A 27,294-nucleotide genomic window follows, 5' to 3' on the forward strand; every position below is an offset into this window, starting at 1 on the left:
CATTAACTTACTTACATTACAGGCAACATTCTAACCAACCTGTAATGTCTCTAAACTTACTGACAATACAGGCAACAATCTGCCCACCCTGAAATGTCTATAACTTACTTACATTACAGGCAACATTCTAACCACCCTGTAATGTCTCTAAACTTACTGACAATACAGGCAACAATCTGCCCACCCTGAAATGTTTATAACTTACTTACATTACAGGCAACAATCTAACAATCCTGTAATGTCTCTAAACTTACTGACAATATAGGCAACAATCGGACCACCCTGCAAAGTCTCTTAACCTTGCTGGAAATGTAGGCAACAATCTTACCACCCTGCAATGTCTCTAAACGTTACTGACAATGAATGCAACAATTTAATGGCCGTACAATGTCTCTTACCTAACTGATAATTCAGACAACAATAATTATTGATGTTAAATGTAAACATAGTATATAATAATATGTATATATATCACAAATTTGAGTCGTAAATCGTTAGACACAGTATTTTCATCCATTTAAACGTGAAATATTACTTCATAAAACTACCCTGAGACCATGACCACTATCTTAGATTACAACTAGATAAAGAAAACTATTTAGGATTGTGATAAATAATGCATTGTTTAAATTGTTTTAAACAACACTGTTGTAAAACTTACTATAGAAAATGATCAATACATTATAACAATGCATAAACCATCATTCAATGACGGTAAAATACACTAAACTATACGCAAAGTGGAGAAGACGATTTCACGCTATGCTATGGTATAACTACACTAAACTACGCTTTTGATATACTTATAGCTATGATATGCTTATAGCTGTACTATGCTTATAGCTATGCTAGTTATGCTATGCTATTGCATGCAGTATGCCTTTTAAGCATTTTGTATTAAAATTGTGTGATATGTTATTGCTGTAAAGAACAAATTCACACTGGGAAAGAAAATTACATTTTAATAAAGTCCATGATCTGTAGGGCATTTTACATTGTAGACAGTATAGACAATGTAAATAATATAACCATAATTACTGGCACTATTATACAGGCATATTTTGTTATTTCTAACATGTTTTCATTCAAATCTTACATCATTTAGCCTCAAAACGTATCTAAAATTTGATAAAAAAAACTTTATATCAAGAAAGAATGAAAGAAAAATGTCATATGCGTTAATTGTTATTTCGTCTGAACGGATGTCTCAGTGTTAATAAACCAATATCAATTTTGTTACATCGAGAGATCTACTAACTATTGTATGTTAGATTTGAAGTTGGAGAAGATGAATAAATAGATCTAAGATAAACTTTACTGAGGACTTACATTAGTTTAGTATATCATTTTATCTCATTATAAATTGTATAAAAATAAATACTTTAAAACAAAAGCTTGTAAACGATTTCAAAATTGATCGACCGCTTTACTAATTGTTTACTAAATCTTGAAATAAATAATTGATGCTCATTGATTGGTTGTAATTTGCGATCTTATTGAACTACTGTCGGATAGCTTAAAGTTTATCTTCAATCAGCTCTAACCATGCACACAATCTTCTACTGACTTAGTTAATTATACAGTGGTTATGTTACAGTAACGATGTGAGGAAATAATTACCAGATAACGAAATAGACCAAACATTTAAAGCAGGTCGGATTAAAATCCTCATTCAAAAGACATTGTTTTTTATAGTAAAAGAAATATGGGAAAAATGCTGGTTTTCGTGAAATATATTAGACTTTTATATTTGGCATAGTTGTATTATACAAATGTAAGATGACGGAAGTTTTTCAAACTGATTTGAAGTTAAGTTTTAAGATAATACAAAGAACATGATTGTTGACAGATAGCGATTTTGTAGGTGGTACACGGACTGATACTGGGAGAGAAACGAGCGATTTTTAAACAGGACGATGTAAATGATACGGTAACAAAATCCGTGAACGCTATTGTAACAATTAAGACACGCTGAATTAATCTTGATGTCTCGCTGCCACACATGAAAGACAAGTTAAAAAGGGAGGATTAACCATCAGCTAGAGGAAATATTTTTAAAATAAATTGCTTTTTAAGAAATTTGAACTCATAGATGTGAAATAAGGTTAAGAAGGGGATACATTCAGAATTCAATGGGAAGAAAGTAATAGACTAAAATTGTGTACAGCTATATATGTATGTAAAACTTGCGCCTTCAGTTATTTCTGATGGGAAAGTAGTGTTATGATTTATGAAAGAAGACGTATTTCATAAAAGCAGATAAATTGGAATTATAAAATGACAATCAAAACATAATGAGATGTTTAAACACGTCGAGCAAATAAATTACTTATACATAAACAGGTGATATAAAAAGAACATAAAATGTATAACATCGGTTACATATGAAAACGTACTATGAAAAGCAGGTTTCAAATTTCAAAGACTTTGTTGGCAAGTTGAATTCTATATCTTTACTTAAATGGTTTATATAGTCATAAAAAGGGCAACATATTAACGGCTTTTAGATGAGATTTAAATATAAATTAAATAATAGTTTATATTGTGTACATGCGAATTTCATTCCTTACATTTTTATACAACAATAAAGGTATAAAAAGGAGGTGTGCGTGTACTTTTGTGACAATTTGTTTGTTATTTGTATGAATTATTGGGACTTTACGACACGTCGAAGATATGTCCTGTGATAACGTCACATACTGTCGCACACTAATTAATTGGATTATCTTTTCTTCATGTTGTACAATAACTTGCGAACCTCGGTACAAAAACATGTTTTTTATGTAAATATGTATAAATGATCGTAAATAAGTCGACTTTAATTAGAATATAGAATATGGATATAATATTTTGAAAGGAATTCAAAGCCGATGACATCAAATTTGAAACCAAAACCGATGTATTGAAACTAAAACAAGGTTTATGAACGTGTTTTGTTTGTACAGATATATTGTTAAATTAACTTAACAATAATGTTTTACATCAAAGTTTTGTTTGCACGGATATAAAGAATTGGAAGAAACGAACGAAATGATACGAAATTGACTCAAAGAATTAAAACTCTGTTGACAAAGATGACGAAGCATTGTAGTGACATACCATGTTTTGGATTAAGAAAAAATGGACCATAAAATCTAGTTTTATGTGTAATATCTGACATATTTTATGTACATATAGGACCTGAGTTCATTTGGGAGTAATAACACGTACTTAAAATGATATAAATATATATTATACTTTATCAGTTAAAATGGAATGAGTCAAACTCATTATGTTGAAAGAACATTAGTATCACTACAAAATATAGAGACGTGAATACTTGAGTATTTCATATTAAATATGTCTGAAAATCCCATGGAAAGTGAAAGCGGAAATGCATACGGACTAAGGCTGACTCTTTTGGCACCTGAAGGACGCGGAACGGCGCTAGATCGAATTTTGTCGTCCCTTACTGACTGGATAGACCCAGCTAAACAAATTGTTGATGTTGACGAAATGCCACCCGAAGAGGATAAAAGAAAACAGACAAAGCACGAAAAGAGTATAGACGGTTGCCTGATTACACCTGCAATAAGTGTTATGCTGTTTGTTCGGGAGACAGGAAGAATGTGCTTGGATGATGTTGAAAAAGTTCTAAAAAAGTCACCGTGGCAGTTCCATCACAAAGTAGAACTACATAACAAGAACGTACCTCGAACACCTCTGGCGAAACAGGAGTTTTACAAGCTTGCCGACGACTTGCCCTTATTTGCTGCTTGCCCAGTTCTTAATGAAAACGAACACTTGCGTGTCAATCTTTATGTACATAACTTTCCCGCAATGGTTGAATTCTATCGGACGATAACAGATACTGAGATTGAAACGAATAAACCCGAGTTTTGCGTATTCGAGTTATATCGACAGCCTGGATTAGACATTCAATTGTCTCTCAAACGATCTCAGTATATTTACCCTATTCCTGTGGAATCTGCCTATGTTAGTTTCAACATTAAAAACATTAAAGTGGTTGAATTAGTATCTGACAATGAAGTCGAACACGTCGGCGGAAATGTTTACACAACACGCGACCCTGACGGAAATCTTGTTGTTCTGTATGAAACGGATTTTAATAGTTCACACGATTGCTCAAATCTTGCCGGAGCTTGCAATGCATTGAACACATTTAGTTTAGATAGCTGTACCGGCTTTGATGACGTCAAAAGTCTAAAAAGCACGGCTGGTAGTCATGACTCAGGGAGATATTCGGACTTAGATGGACCAAATAACGACAATCTCGTTCACACAGAGCGTTCCAAGCGTTCTGAAAACAAACGCAAATCAAGAAACCAAAGTGAAAAAAGTGAAGGTTATGCAAGTTCTAGTTCTTCTAGTTTGACGCTTAGACATGAAAATTCATCTGAAAATAGTACTATCAATGATAAAAATCAAAAGTCCACCGGGAAACATAACGGAAAATCATCTAAAAATAAAGCGAGCGCTTCTGAAAGAAAGACAAAACATGGAAAACAAATTACGCCAGTCTATATCTGAAGTGGAACTGTCATATTTTCAAATAAGTATTTTATTTTAGTTAAAAGGTGAATCTATGTCGCAGAACACTAAATACACCTTAGAATTCTTATTATAACAACTCATAATTGTTTGTAATTATTGTAATATATTGAAATATTGAGAGATAATTTGATACGTGTAATTATAACAATACATTTTTTGTGCAGCTTTCGAAATGATAATTATGTAGTGTACAAAAGGCTGTTTAATATAGACAATTGATAATTACTATACTCGTTTATAACTGTAATTACATTCTTTTCTGTTCTGATCTGTGCCATATGATTAAAGCATAACGTTTTTTTATATATTGCAAAACACACATCGGGTTTAAGCGTTGTTTAACCTATTAACTGTTCAACCATTTATTGTTATTTGTGATTTTTGTCAACATTTCATTCGAAATAAATGTATAAATGTACATATAGCACGCAACGCAACAACGTGAATTCGGGACTGCACATGTTTTATTGCTGTATTCTTTTTTTTAAATATTAACTAGTCTTTGTTTGCAACCATTACCAACCCAAACAGATGTTTAATAACAAATAGTACACAGCAGTTCATCTTTATAATCATTTATGTGATTGAATTGTTTTGTATAAATTAGTGTCCACATTACTGACAAAATTATCAATGCCATACTCTTTTAGATTAAAATATTTAATTAACAAATATAGTTTATTATGAAATTTATTCAATAGTTATTTTGCTCAAGTTTTTACCTGTCACATTTGCATTTTCTGATAATTGTTGAAGAGATTCAATTTGCATGTATTCAATAAGATTTGCATCAAAATTTCTAAATTTGATATTTTAGATATTATCGTGTCGTTAAATCAAACTATTTAATTATATGTTGTCAGCATAAAGTTACTTAATTTGAATAAATCTTGTTAAGAAATGATTTTGAAATGATTTTACATTAATTTACATGTTGGATTGATATAAACACTTTATCCTCATACCATACTGTGTATCAAACTATAAATACCCCATAACACCGCCCATGCTGAGATTTTTATGTTGCTTGCATTTGGTACAAGACATATGGGTATCCGACTTAAAGCAGGGCTCTATTTACCACTTTTGAAGATTTTTGCTGTTTTATATGTCATTTACAAAAAAGTAAACTTTTACTTTTGTTGATCAAGCGATAGGCGACGTTTATGAATATCATTTTTATTTTAAACTGAATTAATCTTAAACAAATATATGTGATCAAGTTTACCTTCATACACACGCACGCACATAAATGCATACACGTGATGGGCAAACATGTTTTCAAAATTACACAAAGTATGAATAAATTATTTTAATTAAAGTCATATTCATTTGTCCTTGGAATTGAGATGTGTAAAATTATGATTTAATTTGAAAATACAAGTCCCCGAGAAATGTGTTCTTATACCAAAAAAGTGAGTATGAAAATCAAATCAGTTAAGTAGTTGTATGTTATTCCTATATGTATGTTTAAAATCTTATTTTGCACCCGACAATGCCAGTAAACTTTTATTGCGGGTTTCATCACCAAGCTTTTAAAAGATATAACTTTTTATCAAAATATACGAGGGTTGATCAAAAAGTCCTTGAACCCAACTAATGGTTTTACTTTTCAATAAAATCGCCCTGTACATCAATGCACTTTGCCTACCTGCGCTCCAACTTGTTTAACCCTTCAAAATAAAACTCTCTATTGTGGTCCTCAAAGAACTCATTTACCGCCTCCATGACACCTTCATTGCTTCCAAAACGTCTACCACGAAGCTTGGTTTTTTGTTTCGGAAGCAGTCAGAGGGCGCCAAGTCCGGAGAATATGGGGGACGGGGAAGAATTTCAAAGCCAGTCAGCTGCAGCAGCCATCGCAACTTGTTTAAATGATGAATTCTGCTTAAGCCGATGCTAGGGGGCGTAGACGATAACATGCAATTTTCATAACCGTCCACGAACAGGCTTAATGAAACCGAGCCTGCAACTTTTTTTCAATTTTGTCGTGTTGGGCTTTCTTTAGGGATTCTGATTTTCTATAATTTTTTTTGGATTTGTGAGCTGGCGCATTGTCGTGCAGGGGCAGAACGCCATGAGTCAGTTTGCACCGCCTTTTAAGTGCGATTTTCTTGACGCAGACGTTTCAATTCGTCTGCATAGTACAAACCGTTTATGGTACGGCCTTTCACAAGATAGTTAATACTGATTATCCCCTGACTGACTATCCCAAAAAAATGAAGCCATCTTCTCTGCTGATGGCACCCTCTTGAATTTCTTCGGAGGGCATGATTCAAGGTGCTTCCACTGCATGCTCTGTTTTTTTTATTCTGGATTGAAGTGATGGACCAATGTTTCATCCTGAGTTAAGATCCGGTAGATAAAATCAGGTTCAACCTCGTAGCGAGACAAAAGATATCTAAAAATGTCACGCCTGATCTGTTTCTGGTCGTCAGTCAACTGTCTGGGGACCAATCTAGCGGAAACTTTTGACATAACATAGACATTAGTCAAAAATACCTGAACTGAACCAAAGCTTATGCAATGCTTCGCAGTCGCACATGACCAGATCGTGTACAGTTTCGGCAGTTTCATCGTTGGTGGCCTCTTTGCCCCCCCCCCCACACCCGATCATCTCAAATGCTCTCCCTGCCCCTCTTAAATTTAGCAGCCCATTTTTTTCACAGTGATATAGGAAGGGGAAGTCTACTTCTACTGATCAAAGTTTTGTGTTACTTAATCTGTGTAAAAATCTTCAATAAGATATCGGCTTTCGACGCATTGTGTGTAAATGTCAGTGTAATAGCTAGAAGTATATCGGGCCGAGAACTTTTTGATCATACATAAAATCAGTTTATGAAATGCATGTATTTTGGAAACTCGTATTCCTGTGTTTTTTTTTCCATATATCTTTTGATGTTGAAAGGCATTTTTATTCGGTATAATGTACACTTTAAACCGAAGACTTTATGACTACATAGAATATCAGTTATTTGAACAATTTCATGATTTGTATTTGTACCTTAACTGTATCGTCATTATCTTGATACTTAAAGTAGATTGTAGATAAAAGATATTTTATTATGAGTTGTATGAATAAATAACTTCAAAACAGAAAGTGCATCATAGTCATTTTCAATTTCATTTCAATTCAACTTTAATTTATTTGCAATACTCTAATTTTACATATAGCATGACGTTTTGTTTCAGTCCACTATGCAACTTCAGGGGCAAAAATGAGGGCCGTCTAAACTGCGAGTTCAATGAATAATTCCCATAAAATGCACAATGGCTAGTATTTTATGAAGTATACTTATATGAATACTTGTTAAAAGGCCTACTAACATGTAAGCTAAATCATCAATATTTATCATAATCTGCTAGCAAAGTTTATTGTATAAAACAAGTATGGTACAATAAGCTAAAATCTATTCATGATTTGCATCGTTTTAACAGGTTTATAACTTTTATAAATCAACTGTAATTATACCAATAAACAAGTTATAAAAAATTGGTCTATTTTACAGACCGAATCATCACAAAATAGCTTTAATTGAACCGTATGAAAATGATCAATGATATGCAATCAAATCAGTGATCATATCAACGGATGACGTTATAGAACACGTGCCGAAATAATAACGATAAACAAAAGCCTGATTTTGATTGCCAGTTAAAAAAAAAACGTCATCAGATAGAGTAAGTTTTTGCTTACTATATATAACAATAATTGAGCCGCGTCATGACAAAACCAACATAGTGGGTTTGCGACCAGCATGGATCCAGACCAGCCTGCACCTCTGCGCAGTCTGATCATGATCCATAGTGTTAGCTATCAGTTTCTCTACTTGTAAAAGGCTTTGTAAGCGAACAGCATGAATCCTGATCAGACTGCGCGGATGCGCAGGCTGGTCTGGATCCATGCTGGTCGGAAACCTATTATGTTGGTTTTGTCATGACGCGGCTCAATTATAACATAGTTGAGTCACCAATAATTTATTTGTATCAAACATTAAAGTTTATTGAAGTATCAAAGTGTCAAAACATAGTGCACGTTATAAATAAAATGCCCTTAGTCAGTTATCCCATTTACATGTTCGTTAAACATTAATCAAATACGTAAGTATATCTGACCATCATTTGTTTTTGAATTTGGCGAATTTTATGAAACTGTGAAGAGGTCACAATAATTATTAATCTGTTTCAGTCTTTAGAGGAAATAACAAAACCGTTCAACTCAGTATTCCCTGCTTAAATAAATGTTGCGCAACGATCACTTAAGAAAGCGGATGTGGCATATTGTTTGCCCGGCAATCTTTGTTGTTTCAAATGTGTTATATGTTGTGGTAAAACACCACTACATCTATTCATCTATTCTCTAGAACTGAATACAGTTTACAGGATGAACTTTAAGAGCGTGTCCAACATGAGAACAGGTATGCGATGCACTTTCTTCGTCTTAGAAAGAAATTTAAGACATAACTGTGCAAGTAATAGGTATTCTAATCTTCATAAAATTTTATATCCCAATAAACAAAACATACATGTACAATAGCAGTTGTTTATGAAGTCCGGGCTACTTAATGTTTTGTTCTGAAAGGAAAATGTTAACTAAAAAGAATATGAATATATATCTCTGACTTTAATACAAAAAATACTTGATGACAATTTTATGATTAAAGTTGCTTTAGCCACTCATGAATACGTTTTTCATGATACGTACTTGGATTTTTCTTTACTGTAACGATTTGCTCTGCTGGAAATTAAGCACGATTACGTCAATAACTGAAACAAAATTTAACAATTCATTTGGCTATTGTTTTATGAATGATAAGCATAAAGTTAAATAAGATAAAAAAGATCAGAAACATGATTGCTGTTTGAACGAGAAAACAAATATTTTATTCCCCATTTCTCAATTTCTCAATGCAATAATCTATATATACTTGTTTATCGTGATCCAAATCAATTAAATCTGTATCCTGCGGAATGTTTGATCTAAAGTAAGGTATAACCTTCTGTCATCCTATACCAGGTTCCTCATGCGGTGCCAGTAGATTAATTCTCATATAATTACAACAATTACCAGAGCCGATCAATGACACTTAGTGGTCTAGCTATTTATGTCATCTTATATCAGCCACGTAGGCTATCTTTTGTTTTGTTTCTTAATAAAATCTGTATTTTTGAAATTACTCCAAATCAATGCGTGTATTTTGGAGACAGGTTCAAATGCCAGGGTTATTGATATTAAATATTCTTATATATATTATTTGATACAATAACATAAACGCCCATGTAAATACTATAATGTAAAAGATGATCAATAAGGAAGGGTAGCATTCAATGAATGTATCCCCCACACGACCCAGCAACATAAGACTACTGGAAAGGAGCCCAGCAGGACACCATAGAACACAAGGCAAAGCACGGACGGGGTGTTAATTTAAATAAATTAAATACAAAATAGGAAATAACAGAAACCGACAAGAAAATTATAGAAGACGATTAGATAATAAGTCTTTAAAACCCACGACTGCTTAACATTTTTCGAAAGTATTCATATTAGTCTTAATTCGAGAGATAATTTTTTTTACTAAATATTTATACATCAATTCATCACGTTAAATGACGTGTGGCAGCCGTAAAAAGTTGCCCTGTACTTCATTTCAGTGCTGTTATATTTTTTCTGGTCCTTCCGAATCATTGATTCCAGCAAATTGAGTACCGCTCAAGCTGGTGCTGGAGGGGGGGGGGGGATGTTGCACTTTTTCATTATCCATCATGCACAGACTCAATCAAACCGGGTCTGCAATTTTCATTTGTTTATTTTGTGCTGATTTTAATACTTGCGATCACTTTTTTCCAGATATTTATACATCACAACAGCAGGTGTTAAGTGCAGTGTGGCAGCCGTTAAAAGTTGCCACGTACTTCACAAGTGTTGTTACATTTTTCTGGTCCTTTGTAATCATTGATTCCAGCACTTTTAAGTATTGAAAATGGAATACCACTCAAGCCGGTGCCAGGGGGGTGAGTGATGTTGCACTTTTTTCATTATCACTCCTGTACACAATCAATCAAACCGGGTCTGCAATTTTCATGTAATTTCGCTGATTTAAATGCTTCCTAAAGGGTCACTTTTTTCCAGATATTTATGCGTAAACTACTCTATATGCAATACGTCCAGCTACATTCTTTTCCGAAAAAATAGCTGTATAATTTTCATCATTAATTCCCGTCTAGACCCTACGACACGATACCCCTTCAATCGGGAAAAGGGAACACAAGTAACGTTGCTATATCGATTTTTTAACAGACTCAAATCGAAAAAGCATTGTTTATCAATTCATTATTTTTATGAAACAAAATACAACAGCTGCAATGAACATTTATTATTTATATTTTTATTACCACTTAAAGAGGATCCCTCTTTTTTCGATATATTGCTGCTGTTATGAGCAAAGCAGTACGTTATAAATGCTTAAAAGTATTTTCACGTTGTCGTTAAATGGAAAAAGTTCTTTATCCTCAGTAAAATCCCTATAGCACAAATTACCCTTTAAGCTGGATCCTGGAAAGACTGGCTGCTATAGAGGGGTTACGCGTTAATAATGTCTTTCTAATCTATGCTCTGAACTAATGCAACATTACAGAGACCCATGTACAAACCAGTAAATTAATGTTTTCATATTTTCGCTTCTCATAACTTTAGGCTCATAATCATGAATGGATTATATTTATGTATGCTATTATTAAACATTAAATACGATTAGATATTGTATTATCAGGATTTGTTGCGTAAATGCAATGAGTTCTCAACACTTTTAATTCATTTAGACTGCCTTTCAATACATGTCATTCCGGGAATGTACTTTAACTGAACCGCACACAACTGACGCAAACAAACACAAAAAACTCAGCAAGCGGTAAACGTAAACAACAAAAGTAATCAAAGCACAGAAGGCGCTGAATTTGTTTAAGTCTCAGAATGTCAGAAAGGTAAAGGTTGTGAGATTATAAACCAATTTGTTTTTGTATAGAGCCACCAATGCTTTCCAGCGTTTTAATTGTAGTAAATTGTCTATAAGACTAATTGCAACACATATATTCAATTTAATGTTTATTTGACTTAAACAATTTGAAAAAAAAATGAGTTGCCTTAACTGGGATTTGAACTCCAAACCTCTCGCTTTCTAAGCGAGCGCGCAAACGGTGAAGTTATATGATAACGGCCTGAAGAAATCCTAAATTATGATATGTAACACTTTATTATTTCGACGCTAAAGTTAACTGTTGTTTAACACAGATGTAAATAATCATGGAGCTTACTATATTAGCATGTATATCTATAAAGAATAAAACAATATTAGAAATCTTCGACCATTCGGAAACTATTTTGCTTGAAAATTAATGCGCCTGTCATTTGACATTCTCTACGCAGTGATCTCCCCTGAATTTTTCGGTGTTAGTGTACATATAAAGGGAAGAAACCGCTTCAAAAAAGCGGACTACTTTCGGCATTTGCAATTAACAGCATCAGGGTCTGAAATTTCGCTACCATTATATGTTTGGTCTGACGACCCAAACAAATAGAAACAATGCAAGTAAACTTCATAGTGGTTTATTACATTTATGTCATAATTATGCTACAATAACTTCATGTCCGTGACTATGTGTTTTTCTACACGCGTCTTTGTCACATACTGGACATACCGTGATCCCGTCACGACCTATAGTATACTGTTTGATACGGCATTTATCTAAAATCTTGTCATCATTAGGACAATAGTTCGAAGGGCAAACATCTTTTTTGTCCCCTGAAATAAACGTGAAAGCATCGTTAATTAAGAAATGGTATAAATATTAGGTTGGATATAACACTATATAACGCCGTAATGACAATTTTCAACAAAAACTTTAAAGGGACAATCAAAATATACGTACACATTCACATAATTCGACAGTCCAAAATTCTTAATATTTTCTTTAAACTTCACGATACTGCACAATTTATAGATGGACTGGAGCTCAATCAAACCGAGCCTGCGACATTTACAATTTTGCCGTGTTGATCTTTCTTTAGGGATTCTTATTTTCTCTATCTTATTGTCACATTAGTGTTATTTGCCCCGTGTGGGAACTCTAAACGTCTCCCCGTACATTTAATATAAGATGTTGTATTTTCCATCCTTGAAGATCGTTCAGCACGACATTATTGTTGTGAAGGCATGTTTTTGGTACCTTTAGTTTTTTTCAAATTTGATATTATCCCTCAGCATATGTTGCTGCTTTTTAATTTTGTCTTTTGACAACTTATCTGTGATATGCAGACTTCATAACCTCTGATTCTCTTTCAATATTCCATTTTATTTAGTTTCACCCATCGTTTTCTCTTTTAGGCACATGCATTTTTACTTGGGCCATATGCCGCTTTTCATAGACGCGTCACATTGAAGGTTCTATGATAACCGCCATATGAACACATCAAAATTTTACCAGTTCATTTTAAATGTTGAATTCTACTTAAGCCGGTGTTGGTGGGCGTGGACGGTAACTTGCACTATTCAGTACCGCCCACGAACAGGCTCAATCAAACCAATACTGCAGCAATGTTGGGCTTTCTTTAGGGGTTATCATTTTCTCTGTTTTAAATCCGTTAAAAAGCAACCCTTAGAAAAAATTGCTTCAAAACATTGATATGTTAAGACATCTATTTTTGTAGAGCTCTGTAAGAGCTAAGATGTATACCGTTTTAATCCTCCTCGGAAAAAAATCCCAAAAGAATAGCAAAATTAAAACATGTTGCTGGTTCGGTTTGATTGAGTCTGATCAAGTGGTAATTTCAAAATACCGTACATGCCCCTAGTACAGCAGAGATTCAACACTTAACATGAAAAGGGTCAACTTTTAAATTTTATCGGTAGATGTGCTCATACGTCAGTAATCATGGAAATGTAATGTGTCACGTTCGTGCCATTACACGAAAAGCGGCGTATACAGTCCCATTTGGTAAAAAAGACAATAATTGTATGCATAAATGTATACATTGTTTATAAATTCTTGCATATAAAATATATATAAAAATGATTTGGAAATGAACATGTTTACTCTTTTGACATTTTATAAAAACTCTTAATATATCCTAATTATTAACGTAAAATATACTATCAATCAGTGTGCTAAATATTCTCTTTTACAGGCAAACATAATTTAAGCGATATCATTTTTCTAAGAAGGTGTAAGAAAGCTTCAAAATGCTATTAACAGGAACATGAAACAAATGTATAAACTGTGTATGCAGATGTTAATGCTTAAAAATACACATAGACAATAACCCTGGTCAAAAAGAAGTTTAAAAGTGCTAACAGACATTTCAGATCTAGTATGATTTCCAGTATCAAAGATTTTTCAGACATACGGATGAAAGAAGAGCGCCCCATCCCCCGCACCCACCCCACAGATATGTTCATATTGCGGTTATCATGGAACCTTCAATGTGACACGTAAGTGCCATTCCATGAAAACCGAGTAAAAATATGCGTGTGCCCAAAACGAGAAAACAATGGGCGGAAGTTAATAAAATGGAATTTTGAAAGGGGATCAGAGGTGATGAAACCTGCATATCACAGATAATACGTCAAAAGACAAATTTAAAAAGCAGGCCACATAATCGAAGGGTGATTCAACAGTATTCAAGTGAGGAATACTGGAACCACCCAACAAGAAAATAGCCGAATAGAATGAACTAAATTACAAGCAAAACAAAAATGTCGTGCTGAACGATCTTTAAGGATCGGAAATATAACATCTCTGATTGAATGCACGGGACGACTTTTTACAGCCTCCACACGGCACAAACACCGCTGATGTGGCGATAAAATAGAGAAAATAAGAATCCCTAAAGAAAGCCCAACATGGCAAAATTGAAAATATTGCAGACTCGGTTTGATTGAGCCTGTTCATGGACGGAACTGTCAAGTGCAAACTACCGTCCACGCCACCTAGCACCGGCTTAAGCAGAATTCAACATTTAACATGAAGTTTGAAACATCCGCAGATGTGCACATACGGCGGTTATCATGGAACCATATCACAGATGATACGCCAAAAGTCAAAATTAAAAAAGCAGGCCACATATATAAAGACAACAATAATTAAATCTGGATAACATAAGCAATGTAAAAACACAAAAAAGTTGATCGATATTATATGTTAAACTTTAAGATAACATAAAGAGGATATTATGCCATTTTGAATTTGTTGGGAAAATACTGTTTATTGAATGCTAAGGAAAGAAACGTGCACTAAAGTCTTAAAAGTTGATCAAATCACACTTACAATCCTCCTATTCTAGCTTTGACAATTATGCATAATGTGCTATTTAAATCAGTGTTATAGAGGTATTATTATCAACTACCATTAACAAACTCACACACAGAATCCATGGAATCATACCGAGCCTGTCATTTTCATATTATCTAACTATATCATGAAAAAATGAATGAATGAATGAATGAAAGAATGAATACAAACCGCAAGCGTTTGTGTCGCACACCTTGCACCTTGTGATGCCATCTGTTCCTATCATATAATGTGGCCTGCGGCAATTTGCTTCTAACACCCCGACTGCTAATGGGGGCAAAAAAACATTGGGGCTAATCAGTTTTGCGTCCTGAAAGAAAATAGTGGGGAAAGGGGAAAACTCGGGAAAAAATTGACAAAGGGTTTTTTCCCGGCAATCCGGGGAAAACTTTTCATTAAAAAAATTTTTGTAACAACACAACAGGGGCTTCACTTAATTTAACCTGAAGCTATAACGGTAAAAATTTATTTACACCACGGATTAGATGTTTAAATCACACATTATAACATTTTAAGATTGACTAATCATTTAGATAGGAATGGTGTAAGAATTTTTTTTGTCAACAAAATTAATTCATGTACAGTATAAAATGTAATAAATATCTTTTAAAAATAACGTGTTTCTAAAACCAGTTTACTCGAGGGAAAAAAATTAAAAAGACAATATCGCTTTTAAATCGTCTATTTTTAAACAGAAATAAAACCCCCCAAAAAAATTTTTCCCAAAATTTCTAAAACCATTTTTTATTTCCCTTTTTAAACCACAAATAACCTTTTTAAAATTCATCAAACATAAATTTTAACTTTAAAAAATTTTTTTTTCTTTGAAGATTGACCATTGGCTGGAAGGGGGACCGCAATTGCCTTATTTTCGATTTTGAAAAAAGGTTTTAATTTTCTTTTGAATTAAATATCTTTTAAAAATTATTACCGGGTTTTAAAACTTTCAAAAAAAATTTTAATTTAAACCCAATTTTTTTTAAAAATTGGTAATTTTTTTTTCGGTTTTATAAAAAAAATCAATGATTTCCCCTTTTTTGGGGCGTGTACAATTATTACACTGAAAACCAATTTTGGGGTCACTAAATATCCCTCTCGCAATTTAGATGTTTTGAAGACGGTGTAATTTCACAAACAGAATAAGCAAAACGTGGTGTGCCTTTTATTCACAAAAGTACGCGGAGGATGGACATACGTTATTGCAATGTATCATCATTTGTAGCAACATATGCGAAAACAAACACAGATGGTCTATTGCCAAAAGGCTTTGAGTATTTGATTTCGTAAAATATATCAATGACATGTGATCTGTGTATAATTCTCACTGTTGTCAGTTTTTGTTTGTAAAATGGTTTTATATTAGGTGAATGTATTTGATAATTTGCGGTTATTAGACGCCGCGTGCACGCGGCGGCTAGTAAATATGCATTCGCCTATTCTTGCATTTTTTCTTTACACGATTACACTGTGTTCAGATTCTCTTAGATATTATACTAATAAAAACAGTTTTTTCTGATGTTCAACACATCACAGAGCTTTAAGGAATTGAAATAAACGTTTAATGTTAGTGATAGTGTCATGTCTGAATATCATATTCTTTTTCTTTTTATCCTTTTTAATAACGTGTCAATGAGCCAGTCTATAGTCTAATGACGGGAACAAAATTTGGACAGGGAACCAGGGATAAGGGTATAATTCATCGCAATTCTTTTAATTACGGGATCGGAATGATTTTTTTAATCGATTTTGCTTTCCTTATTAAAGAGTATTTGATAGAAAAAATCTGAATGCACAAGTACATTTTTTAAAATAAAAAGGATTTATTTTTAAAATTTTAAATCTAGGGTTTAAACGTCTAATTTTTGCCTCAGTCGGGGGGTTTTACATTTTGTCTGGTGAAATTTTATTTTTTTTTAAAAGCAATTTTTCCAATGTAGTTTGCTTCGAGGAGACCTTTCAATCTTTATCGCAACGGACAAACATTAGTTGACTCAGAACTTCAGACATGAAATTATTTTGTGAAAAAATGCTTTAGGTTCTACCTTTTTCACAAAAATATGCAACTTATTAAACAACGAGCACATACCAAGAAAAATTGATTAGTGCTTCGGATATTCAACTGTAATAGAGAACAAATGTTATCGCTGATTGTGTTATTACATGTGGCTGTTTACATCATTTGTCGATACATTTAATTTGTATGTATATTGTGTGACGTCAAAGGCTAGGTTGTTACTAATTGTTTCACATGATGTAGCTGTATTTAAGTGAAAAATTACCACACAATGCCTGGCATTTGATCGAATGGTATCATACAATGAATGAACTCATTTTGATTTAAGTTTGACTGATTTACAGAGATCCTGACTATGTCTTTTATCTTTAACACATACAAAAATGACATCAGGCACAAAGGATAAAATGTTAATAAAGTAACTATAATTCGTAACATTCTTTGATATTATTTCACCTAAATAGCACAAAAACAAGAACAACAACAATAACAACAGATGCATTTGAACTTCATATATTTACATTTAGTATTCTTTTACAAAACTTTAGATGTATACTTTTAATTTCTTTAGACTTATTGTGGCCCAAAATCTCAGCTGCGTACTTTAAGATTGGTCCAACAAAAGAGTCAAATAACTGACATAATAACTTCGGTTTCAGTTTATATTCATTACAGTTTATCAGTAATACATTTAACGCTTTCAAAGTTTTACCAACAAGCTGTTCCTGGTTTAATGCAAAATTACCAGAATAATTACCTTAATTAATTGAATAATTGAAATCATTTACATGATCTAGGTGTGTGTCATTAGACAAAAAAATCAGAGTGCAACAAACCACCTCTCTTCTTAAAAAACATAACTTTAGTTTTATCTACATTTACCTCTAGACTCCACTTTGTACTATAACTGTGTAATGCAACTAAATTATTGTTTATTTCCTCAGGTGAGTTGCCTAGAATGGCCATATCGTCTTCAAAAGAACAACAATATCAAAATAATATCATTTAACTAAGTTGTGTCTGCTTTGCAAAAAGAAAATGTCTGATGCGCCTTTCGCCCAAAAATCTCCGTTGTGTATTTTAGTCATACCCCTGGTTCCCTGTCCAAATTTGGTTCCCGTCATTAGAATATAGACTGGCTCATTGACACATTATTTATTTGGTAAATAAAAATAACAAAAATAAAAAGAATATGATATTCAAATACTATCACTTAAGTTAAACGTTAATTTAATCCCTTAAAGCTCGTTGTAATGTTGTTCATCAGTAAAGCTATTTTTATTCAGGATTCTGAAAACAGTGTAATTTTGTTAAAACAAAAAGTTTAACAAAAGTAAGACTATTTTCCCCATTGCTAAATGGACGCATGCATATCTAGAAGCCGCCGCGTGCACGCGACGTCTAATAAATACCACCTTACAGTGAGTGATTTATTATTTTGGCAGTATTTAAGAAATTATAAATTCTGACCAGTATGTCATTTTAATAGTTTACTAAAATACGGATGGAGTTTGCGTGATAAAAATAGAATTTAACTAAGACATAACACCCGTTATATTATTTGTTTCATGCACATAAAATATTAAGTCTTTCTTCTTTGCATAATGAATTTAAGAGGGAAAATACAATATATTAAGGTAAATAATAGTAAGTTTATTCAAACGTGTCATAGTTTCTAATAGGTGCAAGTGTTGGGTTTTCTTTAAGGCCTCAACAGACGGTAGGATTTAGTTGTGCAGCACTAAGATAAGATGTACACTTTTCAAAGCTTTACAACACTTGCATTCAGACGGTAATTCTACACTGTAAGAATCATCTGAGGTTTCCCCTAAAAAGGACCCCTTTACATTGATCCTTTACATACATTTCTCACTAAATACTTTTTTTCGCCATGAGTAATGATTGAAACACCTCCATTAAAAAAAATATATATATATATTTTTTTTTATGTGAAGCCTGACCGAGACTCAAACCTGGGACCCTCGGAATACCGGCTCTACTGACTAAGCTATCTGGCCGCCTACAAACTGCCTCCCCTCCCCTATTTAGAGAACAATTCAATACCGTGACATAATCATTTTCGGAATAATTTGGGATTCGAACATAACACAACTTTGGGTCTCCTGAAGAGTTTTTCAACATCATTTTTACTCCATCTTACTACTATGTTTACCTTTTAGTCCTAATTGTTCTGGAATTTCATTCATTACACACATTATCAGGAGATAATTTGGTTATCTGTTACTTGTCATTGTGAGAGGTCAGTAAAAATCTGTACGACAATATTTTCAAAATAGAACATGTCCTATCCCTTACATCTAGACTTAAGGTTTCCGAAATCAAGAAAAAGTAGCCTTCACACATTAAGATTTGTCTGTACATCTTAGTTTTAATTGGTGTTGTACTTCAAAATCCTACCGTCTGTTGAGGCCTTTGGGGATTCTGTTTTTCACTATTTTATCAATACTGTTATCTGTGGTGACGGCGGCGATAAAGAACAGATAAGAGCCGCGTCATGACAAAACCAACATAATGGGTTTGCGACCAGCATGGATCCAGACCATCCTACGCATCCGCGCAGTCTGATCAGGATCCATGCTGTTCGCTGTCAGTTTCTCTACTTGTAATAGGATTTGTACGCGAACAGCATGGATCCTGATCAGACTGCGCGGATGCGCAGGCTGGTCTGGATCCATTCTGGTCGCAAACCCATTATGTTGGTTTTGTCGTGACGCGGCTCATATGTAAAGTTGGAAGTATATCATGTAGGAAATGATAGATCAAGTCATAAATTACAACTTTTTATGAATAATCATATCAAATGAAATATTCCATAAAATCAGATAATAATGAAAATGAGTGAACTTGTCATATTTGATGAAGGTAACATTAAAAACCTAGTGAGTGAAGACGGAGATAAAGTTGAAAATTATATGATAATAATAAATATAAAATAAAGTATTAAAGAGGATAGATAGATATATTACGAAATGCAATATAAAAAACTTTATCATCTGATGAGGACGGACACAGACTGATTTTAATATCTCTCCGAACACAAAGTAATGCCGAATATGTTAATATTCCAATATTTGATACGTTTAAAGAATACAGCAAACATATATTTTATGTTTAATCAGTGATATGTACGTCTTTTTTTCAAACTGTAGACATGATGCATTATTTTCCTACAAGAGATGAACCTCATAATGTCTTGACATGCTAGTTTAAAGCATACAAGTGTGACGTGCTTGTTTAAAGTAAACCAGTGTGACATGCTTCTTTAAGGTAAAGCAGTGTGACATGCTAGTTTAAAGTATACTAATGTGACATGCTGGTTTAGAGTATACCAGTGTGACATACTAGTTTAAAGTATACCAGTCTGACATAACAGTTTAATGTATACCAGTCTGACATAACAGTTTAAAGTATACCAGTCTGACATAACAGTTTAAAGTATACCAGTGTGACATAACAGTTTAAAGTATACCAGTCTGACATAACAGTTTAAAGTATACCAGTCTGACATAACAGTTTAAAGTATACCAGTGTGACATAACAGTTTAAAGTATACCAGTGTGACATAACAGTTTAAAGTATACCAGTGTGACATGCTTGTTTAAAGTATACCAGTGTGACATGCTAGTTTAAAGTATAGCAGTGTGACATGCTAGTTTAAAAAAATAATGTGTGACATGCTAGTTTCAAGTATACCTGGTGACATGCAAGTTTAAAGTATACCAGTTCGGTGTGACATGCTAGTTTAAAGTATACCAGTCTGACACGTAGTTTAAAGTATATCAGTGTGACACGCTTCTTTGAAGTATACCATTGTGAAACGCTAGTTTAAAGTATACCAGTGTGACACGCTAGTTTAAGTATACTAATGTGACACGCTATTTTTAAAGTATACCAGTCTCACATGCTTGTTTAAAGTATATCAGTGTGACATGCTTGTTTAAAGTAAGCCAATGTGACATGCTTGTTTAAAGTATACCAGTGTGACATACTAGATTAAAGTATACCAGTGTGACATGCCAGTTAAAAGTATACCAGTGTGACATTCTAGTTAAAGTATACCAGTGTTTATGGGACATGCTGTTTTAAGTATACCCGTGGGACACTATTAAAGATACCCGTGGGAAAATTAGCTGTTAAAGTGTATCAGTTGACCGCTTCTTTAAAGTTACCATTGTGACCGTTTGTTGCGTTACCATTCACACGCTAGTTTAATATACTGTGTGGCACGCTAGTTTAAAGTTATACCAGTTGACACGCTTTTAAAGGGTTTCCCGTGGGGACATGCTTGTTAAGTTACCAGTGTGACAAGCTAGGTTAAAGTATACCAGTGTGACATGATTGTTTAAAATATACCAGTGTGACATGCTTGTTTAAAGTAAACCAGTGTGGCATGCTTGTTTAAAGTATATCAGTGTGACATGCTAGTTTAAAGTATACCAGTGTGACATGCTAGTTTAAAGTATACCAGTGTGACATAACAGTTTAAAGTATACCAGTGTGACATGCTAGTTTAAAGTATACCAGTGTGACATGCCTGTTTAAAGTATACCATTGTGACATTCTAGTTTAAAGCATACCAGTTTGACACGTAGTTTAAACTATACCAGTGTGTAACGTTGTTTAAAGTACATGATAGTTTAAAGTATACCAGTGTTACATGGTAGTTTTAAGTATATCAGTGTGACATGCTAGTTTTAAAGTTAACCATTGTGACACGCTAGTTTGAAGTATACAGTTGTGACACGCTAGTTTAAAGTATACTATTGTGACACGCTAGTTTAAGGTATACCACTGTGACACGCTAGTTTAAAGTATACCAGTGTGACACGCTAGTTTCTCATTTTTTCAGTAGTAGGAGATTACTTTGCGGTGAGTGCACTAAATACGTTCTTTTAAATCATTTGAACAAAACTATATATGTAATGTGTAATGTGTAAGAGAGCGTTTGCATTCTCATTTATAATAATTTGTTATACATTGTATTTGTTTTACTCTTTACATTGATATAGCCACTGTAAAATAAAATATAAAGTTGATACCTCAAGGGGAGCCTGAAATTCAACAATCAGACAAATACAACATATTGCTTTTATCTTTACATGACTTCAAATAATACAATTTATTAAAGATTAGGCAATCAGATTAGCAGATAATGGGATGTATAACAAATCATGTTTATAAATAACATTTATTTGTCGAATTTACACAGTAGCAAGGATAATCTAACCACGTGGAAGAAGGATCTGTAGTAATATACAACGTCAGCATGCGGAAATATTTGTTAATTCTTTGTATGGTTGCTGCTGCAAATGCGGTATGTAAACTTTAATCTAATTTAATGAATTTAATTTAATTATATATTTTATTTATTTGTTTGTTTATTTATTTATTTGTTCGTTCGTTCGTTCTTCATTCATTCATTTATTTATTCATTTATTTATTTATTTATTTATTTATTTATTTATTTATTTATTTATTTATTTATTTATTTATTTATTTATTTATATTTCTCAATTTATTTATTTCTTCATTTGTACATTTGTTCCTCAGATTACGTGGTTCATTATTTTGACAATTGATGTTTATTTTTGCGCAACACAGACAACGTTACAATGAATTAGAAATTATGTTTTTATGATAACAAATTAATTCTAATTTTTTATTATCAATGTTAAAGTTTATAACATAAGTGCCTAAACATGTGTAACTAAATTTATAAATTTCAATCAACTAATTTTTACACACGTGATATTCTTTAAAAGTGTATTTAAGAGAAGTACCACAACGGTATGATATATCTTACAAATCTGAAAAATGTTCAGTTGATCTACATTTTATTGTGAAATTCTAAAATGTATTTTCACAAAAATAGTTAAGTATCCGAATGGGTTTCTGCGTGAATGAAATGTATCCTGTTATGAAAAATAATAGGTCGAAACTACTGAGATTTGAATCAACAAAGAAAAACATGTTTAAGCATTACAATGTATGGTGCCTTTTCTCATTCATACAATTTTGTATGCATTTAATATTTTCCTTGCAATTTACATCCTTCCTTATACATACAGAAACTCCCTCAGGTATTAAACTATGTCGATCATTGTTTTTTTATTATTATCTAGGCCTGCTATTTCCATGTCGTCTGAATTTTCCTTATATCATTTTTACAGCAAGCAAGTACAACGTTTATTGCCGACGTCGTGAAACAGCACAATGTTTATAGAGCTCTTCATGGAGTAAGTCTTTCAAATCGTACTGACTTTGAAAATTAAATGAGCCGCGTCATGAAAAAACCAACATAATGGGTTTGCGACCAGCATGAATCCAGACCTGCCTGCGCATCCGCGCAGTCTGATCAAGATCCATGATGTTCGCTTACAAACCCTATAACAAGTAGAGCAACTGATAGCGAACAGCATGGATCCTGATCAGACTGCGCAGATGCGCAGGCTGGTTTGGATCCATGCTGGTCGCAATCCCATTATGTTGGTTTTGCCATGGCAAGGCTCAAATTATAATTAAAACAGAAAGTAGAATTTCCAAATTATATTTTAAAGACCCATTATGCCTCAGATAAGCTATCATTTTAATATCATTAAAACATTTTATACTTGGTATCTTCTTACAGTTTCCAAAAAATTACTCATTTGCCATACAGATGATCAACCTTTTGCTTATGTTATTCTGTTAGCAATTGGTATACATTTTTGTTTAATTATGTGAATTAGTATTTTGAATGGAAATTGAAATACTAGCTTGTTTACATTTTGTTTCCTTTACGACACATTACTGCACGTTCAGTGCTATTGTTTTCAGTTGTTAAACATCTAACATGACCTAAATTCACTATCAAAATATTTAAAACACATGTTGGACAGTTCTAAACACATCAAAAGATATGGATTTATGAGGTAATTTTTTCATTTTCACATACAATGTATTTCAAATATTATGAACTATTTTATTCCTTGTTAATTTAAGTACGTTATAACGTTTTCGTCATTATTTTACATGTAAGAATAGTTAACGTGAAAGTACCACGTATCATCAATGTCTGCGATAGCGAGTTATGTGAGTTAGGAAATTAACCCGATGATTATAGGCCAGACACGTAGTATGGTCAACATGCTATGTTCATGAATCTCTCGTGTCATTTATACACAAACATTTTTCTATGTTTAGTTACGTTTCGGATAATCCATTCCTTTTTGGATGTATCCTTTCAGTTAAGTTTCAAAACAAAAGTAAACCAATCACGCGACTAATGTACATTAGTTAAAATGATGTTCGTACAATACCTTGTTTCTCGGGAAATCTCTAATATATATAGAGCTTTCTTGAGCTCGAGATCTGAATATACAAGTCAGCGTTCCATATATGCCAAAATAAATTTACTAAATGTGATCAAGAAGGTTTCTTCATTACCTTTCTTTTTAGTTTTCAACCAAACACTTTGCTAATGAAAATGAAAAAAATAATTTGCGAGCTTCCAGGACAAGACGTCGTAAAGAGTTATGTCACTTGTTGTATAGTTGTCATTTCAAGCACTTTGGCCTTACAACAAAACCAAGGGGCATGAGCAATGTTGCACTTTTCCATTATTTCTAATGAAAAGACTCAATGAAACCGTGTCTGCAATTTTCATGTAATGTGTTGCTTTCTTTGCTTTCGGTAGATCATCCAATTCAGATAATTCCATAAATATTTTATACACTTTGATTTTTGTTGAAACTAAACTATGAAATACATTCATGCACAAACATCGGGTAAAACTGAAATAAATACTTATGAATTGTTCTAAAGATAAATGAGCAAAAATATCGGTGTATTTGTAACTATAAAAACCAGAATTCAACAGAATGATGATGAATTTATTAATCTTTATCCAGGTTCCCGATGTCAAAGATGATGCTAATATGAATTCATATGCACAACAATGGGCAACATATTTAGCATCCACCAACAGTTTCAAAACTAATCCCGACAACAGAGAAGTGAATTATGGAGAAAATGTATTATGGATGCCGTCTTCTGCAAATGGTATATATAGAACAAATCGCAACATTTAACTTTTATGTAAATTAATTAATGTAGGTAATTATAAAAGTTAAAATGTAGATCGGGACAGACATGCTGATTATATACGGTGGGCGATACGGATTTTATCACAAGGAAACAACAAGCAATTATCATAGTATTGCAAGCAATCCATAAGTCCCCTACCGGTAAGTGCCCAAGCAACATTCTGAAGGGCCATTGGCCATTCACTTATGTTTCTATTTTAAGTAAATTTGTTGAAAAAGTTCTTAAAAAGTGATCACAGTGAACAGACAGACAGACGGACTGAAGGACAGTCTAAAGTTATTTTTTAAACATCCCTGTTATCAAAATATAACATTTTAAAAGCAAAATTTAAAAAAAAGGAGATAACGATGTCATACATGATGTGAGTGTAACAAAGAACAATTAGTAATGAAGGTATGAATATTGAATATTTATTTTGAAATTGAAGTAAATGAAAGTTAAAAGAACAAATAGGAAAAATTAAAAGTTTAAGGAGGAGATAATTCTGGAAATATGGATGCTAGATTTATAAACCTTGTCATATTATAATGATGTGGGAGTTTGAAAAAAATTCTATCATGATTGAAGAAGTTGGAGTAAAAATTACCAATTTCTCAAAAACAAGTCTAAGTTCAAAAGGGGCATAATTCTGGAAATAGTCTTGCTAGAGTATTGAACACTCACAAATGTTGAGTGATAATAAGAAACATTTATATGAAGTTTGAAGTAGATACGTTCAGAAAAAAAGAAGTTATTAAAAAAAACAATGTTTTTTTTTCATGAAAATTTTAAGTTCAAGGGAGGTAATTCTGATAAATTTTGTGCTAGAGTTGTAAACTTTGTCACATATGATGTGGTTGATGACTAGCAACTTATTTTTAAAGTTTGAAGAAAATACCTTAAGAAATAAAGAACTTATAGTGAAAAAACTTAAAAACTAGAATCAAAAATCTTGAAATTCAGTCTATTTGTTGCCATAGCAACCAGAATTTTCAACACAAGAAGATAAGAAAAGGCTGTGCATAATTTCCATACTGCCATCTACCAATATGTTAAGTTTCATAAAAATATTTTCAATACTTTTTGCGTTATCACTGGATCCAGGTTATGTGTAAAATCTGCCATATTTTCAGTCTATTTGTTGCCATAGCAACCAGAATTTTCAGCATAGGAAAAAAAGAAAAAGACGTGCATAATCTTCATACTGCCATCTATCCATATACCAAGTTTCATTAAAATATTTTCAGTACTTTTTGTGTTATCGCGGGATCCAGTTTTGTGGACGGACGGACTGACGGACGGAGAGACGGACGGACTTACGGACAGACTAATAAAATTATATACACACTGATAAGCCTTATAGACGAAAAATGTTTCGTAGATTGATCAATATTAAATAGTTAATTTCATTTGAAGTCATTTTCTATGTTTTTATTAAAACGCCGCGAATTTAATCCGTCGAAGTTTTCCGTCTTCTTCAGCGGCATTTATTACAATTACAAATAGATACAAACGAAACAAAGGAAGTGACGTTACTGAGAGTTATTCTTGTAACATATCATAAGCTTTTCAATAAATTGCACCCTTTTTGTGTCCCATATAATCATTCCCTAAAAAGCTTATTTTGAAGTACAACAAGGGGCAGGACGTGAAGTGGTTGCACACTTGGTTCAAGCGAGAAAATTTGTTTTGTTTTAATGGCTTTAGCTTGTCAACCCTTTTAGGAATTTTGCTGATATGGGAAAGGAATCTGTTTAAACCTTATATCACCTCCTTGCATAACTCGTGGAAACCACAAAGAGAACTGTTTGAAATGGGTTCGCGATCCATGCGATGATTTTGTGAATACATTGAGAAAAATTCAATCGCACCAATTTTTTTTCGACATACTCAATATACAATGAAAGAAATTCAAGCAAACTTTTTTCAAATGTTACTGAATTTACAAGCGTTTCATAGGTGTAACTTAATGTTCCGCTTGTAAAAAGTGCCAAGTCTTTCATTAAATTGCACCCATTTTGTATCCTTCGTTGAGCATTCGTTGATTTACACGTTATTTGGTTATGTTCTTGTACGAGGTCCTGTTTACGTGAGCGTGCGTGCGTGAACATGGTTGTTTGGAAGTTTATAAGTTAACACCCACTGTGAATGAGACATAAAAAAATAGAGAAAATAAGAATCTCTTAGAAAGCGCAACACGGCAAAATCAAATCTGTCAAAAGTTTTATAATAACAAATTTAAGAGCATTCAGATTATGTATAGCACTTATTTTGAAATCAATGTATATGTTTCG

The 27,294-nt window shown here is 32.9% G+C and overlaps 1 protein-coding gene and 1 long non-coding RNA gene across 2 annotated transcripts; one reads left to right on the top strand and one right to left on the bottom strand.

The window, feature by feature from the left end:
• The first annotated feature begins 3,331 nt into the window (after positions 1 to 3,331).
• On the top strand, positions 3,332 to 5,458 carry LOC132714897 (protein FAM124A-like). Its single transcript, XM_060697815.1, has one exon. The coding sequence runs from the start codon at positions 3,340 to 3,342 to the stop codon at positions 4,528 to 4,530; it is 1,191 nt and encodes a 396-aa protein (XP_060553798.1). The 5' UTR covers positions 3,332 to 3,339; the 3' UTR covers positions 4,531 to 5,458.
• A 6,686-nt stretch (positions 5,459 to 12,144) lies between these two features.
• Positions 12,145 to 15,173, bottom strand: LOC132714902 (uncharacterized). The gene is made up of 2 exons (XR_009623625.1): positions 15,073 to 15,173; positions 12,145 to 12,356 (listed from the first exon to the last, which is right to left on the bottom strand). It is a non-coding gene; the product is annotated as an uncharacterized LOC132714902 (long non-coding RNA).
• Positions 15,174 to 27,294: the final 12,121 nt, after the last annotated feature.

This window comes from Ruditapes philippinarum, unplaced genomic scaffold (genome assembly GCF_026571515.1).
Source record: "Ruditapes philippinarum isolate M1 unplaced genomic scaffold, ASM2657151v2 ctg1346_1_1_1_1, whole genome shotgun sequence".
NCBI classification, from domain to species: domain Eukaryota; kingdom Metazoa; phylum Mollusca; class Bivalvia; order Venerida; family Veneridae; genus Ruditapes; species Ruditapes philippinarum.